At 41.6% G+C, this 12,060-nt stretch overlaps 1 protein-coding gene across 13 annotated transcripts in view; it reads right to left on the bottom strand.

Moving 5' to 3' along the window:
• Positions 1-12,060, bottom strand: part of CFAP91 (cilia and flagella associated protein 91) — a 79,397-nt gene that overhangs the window by 56,745 nt on the left and 10,592 nt on the right. For 11 of the 13 annotated variants that reach the window (XR_009153986.1, XR_009153985.1, XR_009153987.1 and 8 more), the window contains exons 9-12: positions 11,597-11,779; positions 11,193-11,335; positions 10,677-10,793; positions 4,051-4,122 (exon numbers count right to left, since the gene is read on the bottom strand). Coding sequence is in view for 8 of the 13 variants with exons in the window: in XM_058174218.1 (XP_058030201.1) it covers positions 4,051-4,122; positions 10,677-10,793; positions 11,193-11,335; positions 11,597-11,779 (515 nt within the window). In the remaining 5 variants the exon portion in view is untranslated. The remainder of the gene's footprint in view (positions 1-4,050; positions 4,123-10,676; positions 10,794-11,192; positions 11,336-11,596; positions 11,780-12,060) is intronic. The other 2 variants (XM_058174214.1, XM_058174216.1) reach the window with 2 other exon arrangements.

Genomic DNA, 12,060 nt, shown 5'->3' with positions numbered 1-12,060 from the left:
TTGGTTGCCACGATGTAACAAAGATGTTGAGACTCTAGAAAACGTGCAGAGAAGTGCAACAAAGATGATTAGGGGACTGGAGGCTAAAACATATAAAGAATGGTTGCAGGAACTGGGTATGTCTAGTTTAATGAAAAGAAGGACTAGAGGTGAGATAATAGCAGTGTTCCGATATCTTGGGGGTTGCTACAAAGAAGAGGAGTCAAGCTATTCTTCAAAGCACCTGAGGGCAGGACAAGCAGCAGTGGGTGGAAACTAATCAAGGAGAGAAACAACCTAGAACTAAGGAGAAACTTTCTGACAGTTAGAACAATTAATCAGTGGAACAACTCATCTCCAGAAGTTCTGGGTGCTCCAACGTTGGAAGTTTTTAAGAAGACATTGGGATAATCATTTATCTGAAATGGTGTAGGATTTCCTGCCTAAGCAGGGGGATGGATTCTGTTATTCTATTCTATTCTAGCCACAGAAGAGTAGTTTTGGGTATTTTCCCTCAACATCCATGAAAGTCTTTTTTCTTCAGGTTTGCAGCTGTGGAAAAATAGAATGAATGAAAGAACTAGAATATGTTGCTTGCAGTGAGTTTAAATTGTTCCTGCAGCTTGCAGTCCATAAGCCATCCGCAGAAATGTATAGAAATACATATGTACCATTATATTATATCTTACGAGCTCGAAAGAAACAAAAGCAACTACAACAAATGACCTTTTCCCCCTTCATTGCTGCCTACTGGGCAGCTCCTTAAAGGGGAATCAATATACATAAAAAATTAACCTCTGAAGAACTTCAGAAGAAAATACACTGCCATGTGTGTCAAAAATGTTAATATGTTTCTCCTCCAAATTATCAATCTGTATTGAGAAAGGAAGCCATATGTTCAACAAATAATCATGCATACTTTTAAAGATAGCTCTTCATATTGGATGAATTAATAGGTATTAGTTAAGACTCTTATTTATCTATAACACAAAAGAGAAAGCATACAGGTAGTTCTTACTTATCAACTGCCTCATTTAGTGACTGTTCAAAAAAAAGAGGGCTGTGAAAATACTTACAAATACCTCACATCCTGGACATAAACTGTTTCAACCCTCAAAATGACACTATAGAGCACTGCACACCAGAACAACTAGACACAAGGACAGTTTTTTCCCGAAGGCCATCACTCTGCTAAACAAATAATTCCCTCAACACTGTCAAACTATTTACTAAGCACTACTATTAATCTTGTCATCGTTCCTATCACCCGTCTCCTCCCACTTATGACTGTATGACTGTAACCTTGTTGCTGGTATCCTTACGATTTATATTGACTGTTTCCTAACATGATTTGATTGGTTATTTGTACCTTATGACTATCATTAAGTGTTGTACCTTATGATTCTTGACGAATGTATCTTGTCTTTTACGTACACTGAGAGCATATGTACCAAGACAAATTCCTTGTGTGTCCAATCACACTTGGCCTATTCTATTCTATTCTATTCTATTTCTATTCTATTGTATTCTAATTAATAATGGTGTAAAAAAAGCTTTGCAACCAATCTTTGCATTTAGCAGCACCCTGTAGTCAAGTGATTGTCACTTCTGTGCTTCACAACTACTTGTGACAGAGTTAATAGAGAAGGCAGAAGTAAAATTGTAAGTCATGGTCATGTGGTGTATCATTTAATGACAATAATGCTTTGCTTAATGACTGAAGGGGTAGTGTGGTTGTAAGCCCATCACAGTTATGTGATTTTTGTTCAACAATCTGAGTGCTTAGCAATGAAGTTGCCATTCAAAATTGTGGTTGTTAAGCAAGGTCTACTGAGACATCAAAGTACTTTAGACTGCAAAGAATAAACAAAAAGATTCTTATGTGGAAACAAGAAGTTACCAGGTTTGGTAACTTATTTATTGTATTTTTTAAGATTTATATCCTACCTTTTCTCCACCAGCTCAAGGCTGCCTACTATGCCATTCTCTTCAGTTTATTCCAATAACAATCCTGTAGGAATAAATTGTACTTTTGGGTTGCTGTGGGAATAAACTGAACTGGGAGAGCATTAATGGACCAAAGTCTTCTGCATTCTGAAATAGCTTTTAGGACATCCTAAATTATATGCTCCTATGGGTTGCAGACTGTCCTGGAAATGCCCCTATTCTGTTAGGTGCTTCAGAGTTCTGTTCTTTTAAATCATGTTTTCTTTATATCAGGTTTAATGTATACTTACTCCTTCCTTGAATTTCCTATTTGTCAAAGAAGGTCTAGTTAACCATTCCTTGACAAAATCCTTAATTTTTCTAATTAATTATGCATTCAGAGCAGTAGTGGGCTTCAATTTAGTTTGCTACCGGTTTGCTCGTGCACTCGTGCTCGCTCACTTGCATGCAATGCATGCGCAGAAGAGTCCGGACAAATGGGCGGAGCCACCCGCCGCTGCCGCTAACAGTTCGCCCGATCTGGGGTGAATCAGTAGCAATCCACCACTGATTCGGGGTACCTTCATGATTATACCGTATTTCCCTTGTTTCACCTTATTCTTGTCCTAGGTATCCATACCAGACAGCCCCAATATAATTATACTGGTTTTCTCGTTACCTATCTGATTAGCTTATTTTTTTCTTCTAATAAACGTTGTTGTTGTTGCTTTTATATTTTTGTTTTTGCCTCCAAAACTATTTTATTTCCTTCAAAATCTATTCAAGCTTATTGTGGATAAATCAGAGTAAATTATAGTATTACACCTGCTTCTTTGCTCTTAAACTATTACAGAGTTTGGAATACAAAAGAAAAATGAATTAAAACAGACTAATAATGTTAAATCCCTTTGTAGTTTCCCTTTGTAGTTTTGTAAGTTTGGATCCAATTTAGAATTTGAATACTGCTTAGTATAAAATATGGCTGCAATCGAAGGGAACATAAGTAGCTCAGGGTTGAATGAGAAATCCTTGGTGTCCTTTGAGCATGATTGTTTGCTTGCAGGTATTTTATTACCCAGCTAGGTTACCTCATCAATGCTAGTGATTGCGGGTTTGCTGCCTACTTATGTACAGTAGCTAGTCTGTAGGAATGTGGTTTTCTCTTTTGTAATTCCTGATTAAGGTATTGCTTTTTGCTTGATTGTCTAGGATTAATCCTTGCTTATCTGGATGTTGGTTGTTGGAGATAATGGGTTCTGGTTTTTTGTTTCCTTCTTAGCTTTATTGTTGTCTCTTTTGAATGGTGTATAATGTGGTTTATCTCTATGTGTTTATTGATATCTAATTTGTCTGAATGTCAAGCTTTCAGGCATTCCTTACTGTTTTGGGGGTTAGTTTTGTATAGGATGTCCAGTTTCCCAGATAAAACTATAGTTGAATCTGTCCATATGTTGTGAGGTTAAGCAATTTCATTGTGTCTTACAATTGCTAGTTGGTTTCATGGATGCACTCTTTATTACTTTTGTGCCTGACTGTTCTACATAGTGGTTGTTACAGTCACTGTCACCTCTTACATTGTATGTTGTAGATGACTTGTTTTTTTCTTCTTGGGCTACTGGGCCATATAATTTACTTAAGATATTTAGGAGGACATTAATTGCTTTATGCGCTATGGTAATACCAAGTAGTTGTAAGTCTGTTGATTGTTTCTGAGATGTTTTTGATGTTACTCTTTTCATACATAGCTTGTTTGGTTGCCCTGTAGAGCTTGAGTGGTTAGGCAGATTTTTGATAAAGTGATATGGATATTCATTTTGTTGTATGGGTGGTCATTTTCCTTTTTCTGGTGTTCTGTGTGGTTGCAGTGCATTTGTACTGGCTTGAATAATATTCTTAAACAATTTCTGTTAAGTTGTGGGAGGATGGGGGATTTATAAGATATAGTTTAATGAGAATATCTTAGTTGACCTAAACACCCAACTATAATTTATTGTGCCTTCAAAACAATTGGAAGGACATGGTTTATATGGGTTAGGGTTTAGATGTGGATTTTTTTCTTTTTAAAATGGTTTAATATAAACAGTTGGGAGAGACACAAATATTAACAGAATCTGTCATCAAGTTAATGGATGCCACAAAACTTACCATGTTTTGGATAGCTCTGCCTCGTATTAATTTCTGTAGTATAATTATAGCCAATTCTCTCTCTTCATCTATCTTTAAAAGAAAACAAAAGCATTGGGAAATATAGCAATAAGCTAAAACGTGTTTTCAAGGATTATGTCCTGTCTGATTCTGGATAAATTAGTTGGTACATTTCACTAAGAGATTTGCTTATTGTTTTTGGCTTCAATATACTGCCGATATTTTTACTGGCATAAGATATGAAGAGAAACAATTAGTGTGTTCAAGTGAAGATGGGAAATACAAACAATAACTACATAAAGAAAAGTAATAAAATTAAGAATAAGCTAAAGATGCAGATAAGGAGGAGATGTGAGCCAATCAATTATCAGATGCTCTAGTAAGTCAAAATAAGCAACTGCTATCAGCTGCTGTTTGCTGATTTGCTGCCTCTCCCTAAACTGCTGTCCTAATTGGCTTAATGTATGTCTCAATGTTCCAGTTAAATCATAAGGCCAAACATGCTGGTTACAGCAAATAGCACACTCCTAGAGTGAAAGCTGGCTTCCTTGTGTGGTAGTAAAGACAGCTGACTATCAGGTAGGGTGATTTGTAAAGAGTCCCTCACCCAGTTAATAAACAAGGTGCCCTTAGCAAAAAACAAAACAAAAAATCGTGGCTGTAATACGGAGTAAAATGTAAAATGATTCGTAAGGAAACTGTAGGCAGACCTTTCTAAGCGAAGCTATAACTCTGATATGGAATAACCATATCCCCACCTCTCTATTTCTATTAGTTAGTATTAGTTAGTATTGTTAGTACAAGAATGGAATCTGGATTCTTTTTGGCAAATAAAGCCTTAAAAACCAAAGCCTTCATTAATCACTATTTTTGCAATTTTACATTTATAAGATCTCTTTCAAGATACATCCTTTCCTTATCCACTCTGGTGCTTAATCTACATAAATAACAATTAGTATGCATGTTTTCCTTTTTCTCATGTTGAATGTGAATGAATAAACTCATTGTCGCATTGAACTAATCTATAATTTCACTCTTCAAAACTTAACATGTTATAGATGATGACAAACCTGATTGTTTCATTACAGCCTTTTGACTAAAATAATAATTAAAAGATATGGTTGCTCAATGCTTATTGTGTTAAAGAATTTCTTTACTTTTTTTCTCTCCAGTCTAGGAAAGAGAAAACAAAGCATATTTTTCAATTTCTTCTTTTTTTCTGATTGGAAAAGTATTATCGATTTCTTGAAATGCTTGGTTTTGCTTTCTTTTAATTTCCAAAGAAAAGAATTTAAAAAGTATTTCATGTTCCAATAAATGAGAGAACTGAGTGACTTCTCCCTAGTCCTTGCTTCTTACTCCAAAATAAGCCAAGTCAGTTTCCAAAAGTGAGCAGATAAGGGCAAGTAATTCATTTCCATTTTTCCCCCTGACTGATCAGAAATAAATAACCTTTTCTCTGTTATGTCCTTGTTCTTACATTTCTCCCATGAGCCTATTATCTGAAATTGCCACTTCTTTTTCTTAAACTTGCTATATCGATTTGTCTCTCTATATTTCCAAACTAGGGAACTGTTCATTGCAGGCTAGGATTTTTTTGTTAGCCTTTAGGCCAGGGGTCCCCAACCTTTTCGACCTCAGGGACCACCAGGTCCATAGTTTTAAATCCCGGGGACCACTAATACGAATCCAGGTCGCCGCTTGCTGAAGCACCTGGATTCCCAGTGATGGGATGGGGTTCTTCAGGCACTGTCCCTCCTCTCTTTCTCCCGCCCTCCCCTCACTCTCCCACTCTTTCTCTCATTCTGTCTCCCCCCCTCTTTCTCTCTCTCCCACTCATTCTGTCATCTCTCTTTCTCACTCCCCCCTTTCTCTTTCCTTTCTCTCTCTCTCTCCCTCTCCCCCCTTTCTTTCTCTCCCACTCATTCTGTCATCTCTTTCACTCTCCCCCTTTCTCTTTCTATCTCTCTCTCCCCTTTCTTTTCTTTCTCTCTCTTCCCCTTTCTCTCTCCACTCTGTCTCTTTCTCCCCATGCTCTCCCCTCTCTCTCCACTCATTCTGTCATCTCTCTCTCTCTCCCCTTTCTTTTTCCTCTCTTTCTCCCCATGCTCTCCCCTTCTCTCTCCCACTCATTCTGTCATCTCTTTCTCCCCTTTCCTTTTTCCTCTTTCTCCCCTTTCCCCTCTTTCTCTCCCCTTTTCTCCCCTCTCCCCTCTTTCTCTCTCCCACTCATTTTGTCATCTGTCTCTCTCCCCTTTCTCTTTCTTTCTCTCTCCTCTCTCCCCTTTCTCTTTCTTTCTCCCCTCTCTCCCCTTTCTCTCTCTCCCACTCATTCTGTCATCTCTTTGTCTCTCCCCTTTCTCTCTTTCTCTTTCTCCTCTCTTCCCCTCTTTCTCTCTCTCTCCCACTCATTCTGTCATCTCTCTTCCCCTTTCTCTCTCTCTCTCTCCCGTCTTTCTCTTCCCCTCTTTCTCTCTCCTCCACTCTTTCTCTCTCTCCTCTGTCTTTCTCTCTCTTTCTCCCCACGCTCCCCTTTCTCTCTCCCACTCATTGTCATCTCTTTGTCTCTTTCCTTTCTTTCTCTCTCTCTCTCCCCCTCTGTCCCCTTTCTCTTTCTCCCCTCTCTCACCTCTCTCCCCTTTCTCTCCCCACTCATTTTGTCATCTGTCTCTCTCCCCTTTCTCTTTCTTTCTCTCTCCTCTCTCCCCTTTCTCTTTCTTTCTCCCCTCTCTCCCCTTTCTCTCTCTCCCACTCATTCTGTCATCTCTTTGTCTCTCCCCTTTCTCTCTTTCTCTTTCTCCTCTCTTCCCCTCTTTCTCTCTCTCTCCCCTTTCTCTCTCTCCACTCATTCTGTCATCTCTCTCCCCTTTCTCTCTCTCTCTCTCCCGTCTTTCTCTTCCCCTCTTTCTCTCTCCTCCACTCTTTCTCTCTCTCCTCTGTCTTTCTCTCTCTTTCTCCCCACGCTCCCCTTTCTCTCTCCCACTCATTGTCATCTCTTTGTCTCTTTCCCTTTCTTTCTCTCTCTCTCTCCCCCTCTGTCCCCTTTCTCTTTCTCCCCTCTCTCACCTCTCTCCCCTTTCTCTCCCCACTCATTTTGTCATCTGTCTCTCTCCCCTTTCTCTTTCTTTCTCTCTCCTCTCTCCCCTTTCTCTTTCTTTCTCCCCTCTTCCCCTTTCTCTCTCTCCCACTCATTCTGTCATCTCTTTGTCTCTCCCCTTTCTCTCTTTCTCTTTCTCCCCTCTCTTCCCCTCTTTCTCTCTCTCTCCCCTTTCTCTCTCTCCCTCATTCTGTCATCTCTCTCTCCCCTTTCTCTCTCTCTCTCTCTCTCTCCCGTCTTTCTCTTTCCCCTCTTTCTCTCTCCTCCACTCTTTCTCTCTCTCCCTCTGTCTTTCTCTCTCTTCTCCCCACGCTCCCCTTTCTCTCTCTCCCACTCATTGTCATCTCTTTGTCTCTTTCCCTTTCTTTCTCTCTCTCTCTCCCCCTCTGTCCCCTTTCTCTTCTCTCTCCCCTCTTCCCCTTTCTCTCTCTCCACTCATTCTGTCATCTCTTTGTCTCTCCCCTCTTTCTCTTTCTCCCCTCTCTTCCCCTCTTTCTCTCTCTCTCTCCCCTTTCTCTCTCTCCCACTCATTCTGTCATCTCTCTCCCCTTTCTCTCTCTCTCTCTCTCTCCCGTCTTTCTCTTTCCCCTCTTTCTCTCTCCTCCACTCTTTCTCTCTCTCCCTCTGTCTTTCTCTCTCTCTTTCTCCCCTCTCCCCTTTCTCTCTCCCACTCATTTTGTCATCTCTTTGTCTCTTCCCTTTCTTTCTCTCTCCTCTCTCCCCCTCTGTCCCCTTTCTCTTTCTCCTCTCTCTCCCCTCTCTCCCCTTTCTCTCCCCTTTCTCTCTCCACTCATTGTCATCTCTCTCTCTCCCCTCTTTCTCTCTCTCTCCCCTCTTTCTCTCTTTCTCCCCCCTCCCCTCTTTCTCTCTCTCTCTCCCCTCTCATTCTCTCTTTTTCTCTCCCCCCTTTCTTTCTCTCTCTCCCCCCCACTCTTTCTCATGGGCCAGCCAGTGCCTTGGGGCTGAGAGGAAGTCAAGCATCCCCCCGAGAGACTGAGGTGCAGGAGTACTAACAAGGGATGGAAGAAAGTTGCAGCTTTGGTGCGCAGCCCTCGCCGGCTGGAATGAGATAATGGTGCAAGGGGGGGGGGGCGTTGCAGCTGGGCCAAAGCAATGGGTGGTGGGAACCCTGGGCTGTTTCTTCCCCCTGCTTTAGTTTCCTGTTGGCTGAATCCACCAGTGACTGTCCCTGCCCCTCGCCCTCCCTTCCCAGTCACTCCTTGCCTGGCAAGAGAAGGGGAGGGGGGAAATGGAAATTCGTTCTATATTCCAGAATGGGAGCGAAGCTTCATCTCTTGCTGGATCTTTCTCTCTCTCTCTCTTATTCTTTCTCATGGGCCAGCCAATGTCTTGGGGCTGAGAGGAAGTCAAGCGTCTTCCCGAGAGACTGAGGTACAGGAGCACCAACAAAGGCTGGAAGAAACAGCCGCGAGATCCAGCTCCTGTTCCGGAATATGGAGCTTCAGGAAGCTACAGCAGGGGGAAGAAACAGCCCGGGGTTCCCGCCACCCGTTGCTTCAACCCACAGCAGGTTGACTCCGAATGCTTCTCTCTGCTGTAGTGCTTCCTGGATGCACCGCTTCAAGCCCCAACCGCTCCAAACTCCAAGCGCCGCCTCATCAGTCCCCCGCAGCAGTTCCCCTCAAGCTGGCAGGTTGAGCCCAGTGCTGGCTCTTGTATGCCAACCCAAGCCCTTCGTCTACTTCAAGCCATCCCTCATCGGGGGGGGGGGCACGAAGCCCTCGCCACCCCTTCCATCCTTCTGCCCCTGACCAGCCTTTTGGATGAGGTGGAAATACTGGATCTTCGGAGGCTGGGTGGCTATGGCCGGGAAGAAAAGGAAGAAGAGCAGCAGTGGTTCCAGGAGGAGGAGGAAATCTGGTAGTAGGGTATCTTTGCCCGACTTTTCCGCACAAAGGCTTGTCTCCTGCCTGGCTCTTTCCCCTTCTTTCCCTGTGGCTCTTTCTGGAAAAAAAACAACAACCTTCCTCTTTTTGTACCCAGCTGGTGCTTTCCAAAGCTCACTTTCCCAGTGTTAACTGCTCAAATCCCCTTTGGTTGTGATTTTTAAAAATTATTATTATTTACATCAGCCATCCCTTTCCAGACATCTCCGTTTTTCTCATTGATTTCCCCGCCCCCAACTATTAGTTTCCCAAGTCCTCCATTTGCTTCCAACCTGCTTTTTTTTTGCCTGTGCAATTTAAAAATAAAGATTTAAAATTGGTGGATAAAGCCCAGGCACTAATACGCCTATGCATTTAAAATGGGAAAATTAGCACAAAGCGAGGGACTGAGATTTGTTAGCTTTGCTTTCTTTGCTGCATTGCCTTGATTATGTTGTGCAAAAAATAATAATGGTGCACCGGTTAAGATTCTAGGTTGATGCTGATTAAATTTAAAATAGGACAGTTATGAACAGTGTACTGTAATGTAGAGAAGAAATGATAAAATGGAAGAAAGCTGTAGTGTTTCCTGGATGCGGTTTATCGCTCCAAGCCCCAAGCGGCAGGAGATGAGGACTGCCTTGGTGCGACCATCTGGCGCAAAATATACTGCGGCGAAGGCGGAATGCTGATGCCATGCAAATGCAAGTAGCGCTTCGCTCCCGCACCTTCCAGCCATTGCCACCGCCGCTTGGGCTGCCCACCCCCTCCACAACAACATCATTATCTCGAGGGCTGTGCCACCCTCTATGGTGGAGATTTCCAAACCCACCATGGTCCGGTCCCATATTCCAGAGCTGTAGTAGTCACAGGACTGGCCCTTTGGTCATCCCAGAGCAGCTCTTCCACCCAGGTGCACTGGCCAGTGTACCGACTATCTCAGCAAGCCACCATCAGTCTGTCTGTATTCACTTTCCTTCACTCAGATTGACCAAGCTTCTTGAGAGAAGGAACACAAAAGAGGTTTCAGGCTGAGTGCCTGGATCGGGCACTTTCTCTTGGGCCTCCCACCTGGAGGCCTCGAAGAAACAGAGAGGTAGGCCCAAAAGGCATCTGAGGCTCCCCTCCCCAGTGGTCCGCGGGATTTAAAATTATGAGCTTGGTGGTCCCTGAGGTCCAAAAGGTTGGGGACCCCTGCACTAGAGGACAGAGAAGATTCTCTCAGATCCAGTTATTAAGAGCTCTTGTTAAACCAAAATTCTATAGGGAGTGAAACCTCTGTTTGGGCTTTAATTTGCATTTGGTAGCTAAAAGCTAAATCCTGCTTTAGTCATGAAAGTGATTTTGGGCCACACATTCTCTTTCAGCCCAATGCACCTCACAATGTGGTTGTTGTGTGGAAAATAGGAAGAGGAAAGTGTGTTGGAGACCGGACGATAATTACCTAATACATATACTTCCCCCACCCCACTTCACCTCTGCTACAGGTTTTTTATCCTTGTCAGTCTGAATTTATATCTGATGTGAAACCTGATGATGATCTCATCTATGTTCTTCTAACCTGCATCCATGTGCAGTAATAGGTTCCACCTCTAAATGTTTTTAGAACTAAGTCAAGCTTTTACAATCAAAACAACACCTACTAGTGAAGGTATTTCCAATTCTGGAGTGGGTGGGTGAGCCAAAATCTTTGATAACCTCTGAAGAAAACGTAGTGGCTTGCGTGGTTCTTTAATATGGCATTTCCTGTCTTGCAGTATCTGGAAAAGTTATATAATATAAAAAAACCGTCTGCACCTAATTGGTCCCAACATTTTCTTAAAATTGTTCATATATTTTACCTATATTTGTAGAAAATTTCTGATCCTTGAAATTTCCTATATTTTTACAATCTAATAAAAAGGCATTTTGGGGAGAGAACCTGGAGAAAATATAATATTCTTTCCCATTTTAAAGGACTGTATGAAATAGAAATGAAAACAGGATGAGAGAAGACAATATAACTCTGAAATTAGCAATAAATAACAATTTGGCATGTTTTGAATTTGTAATTTTTCTTCACTTCTTACTACAAGTTACATTCTCAAAACCAAAAAGGCCACTTATATTATGGATGCCATGCACCAAAAGTTGAAATGGCCTGGCAGGAAATAAAATACCTGGTAAACCTGTGCTAATTCCATCTCTAGTCTAGCAGACCGCTTAGTGAATCCATCTTTTGTGGTTAAGCTTCTGGGTTTTGGAGCTTCAGTTCGGGGCTGTGTAACGGAATCAGGAAGAAATGCTTCTAGTTCAAGTAATCCTAAGAAAAATAGAAGATGAACATAGAGACTAGAAGGTATGTTTTAACATTGATGCAAGAGAACCTCTCTTGTCCAAGATGGCCCTTCATAAATGGAGTTTTTCTCATCCATAAGAGTATCTCTATTTGTTTCAGTGGAGAAAAACATACTTCCAAAAGTACTAGTGCACAGAATGCATATGAATCTAACTTCCCACATTGGCAGCTCTGTGTAGGACACAGTGATCCTGGAACGAATGAATGAATTTGAACATGACTCACCTTCATAGGTGTTGAGAAAGGAATTCTTCACTACGTAACGATCTGCATGATTATCTGGAAAGTAGCCAATTCTTGATAATGGAGCATAAGGCTGTGATTCATATTCAGTGTAGTCCTTAATTACATTTCTTCTCTCTAGTTTTCCCTCTACATTTTTCCCCTTGGCTATTAATCTTCTGATTGCTGTAAATAAATTGCAGATAAAATTACACCAGTTTTAATATAGCAGTTGACCTTTTCATTTCCTTGAAGACTGGGATTTGGCTACTATTATTTCCATTTGCTAAGAATGGGATACTGAAACATCTTGTTGCATTTTTGTTAGCAGCCAGTTTCCCAGAGCAGGAACGTGTTGAATATAAACAGGAAATTACAAACACGGTCAACAGCAATGAATTCATGAATTACTATAAAGATACATTCCTAGCCATGCTGTGTTTCATCAATTTTCTGAAGCTTGAATC

This window comes from Ahaetulla prasina, chromosome 2 (genome assembly GCF_028640845.1).
Source record: "Ahaetulla prasina isolate Xishuangbanna chromosome 2, ASM2864084v1, whole genome shotgun sequence".
Taxonomy (NCBI): domain Eukaryota; kingdom Metazoa; phylum Chordata; class Lepidosauria; order Squamata; family Colubridae; genus Ahaetulla; species Ahaetulla prasina.
This window is presented reverse-complemented; position numbering and strand designations above follow the sequence as displayed.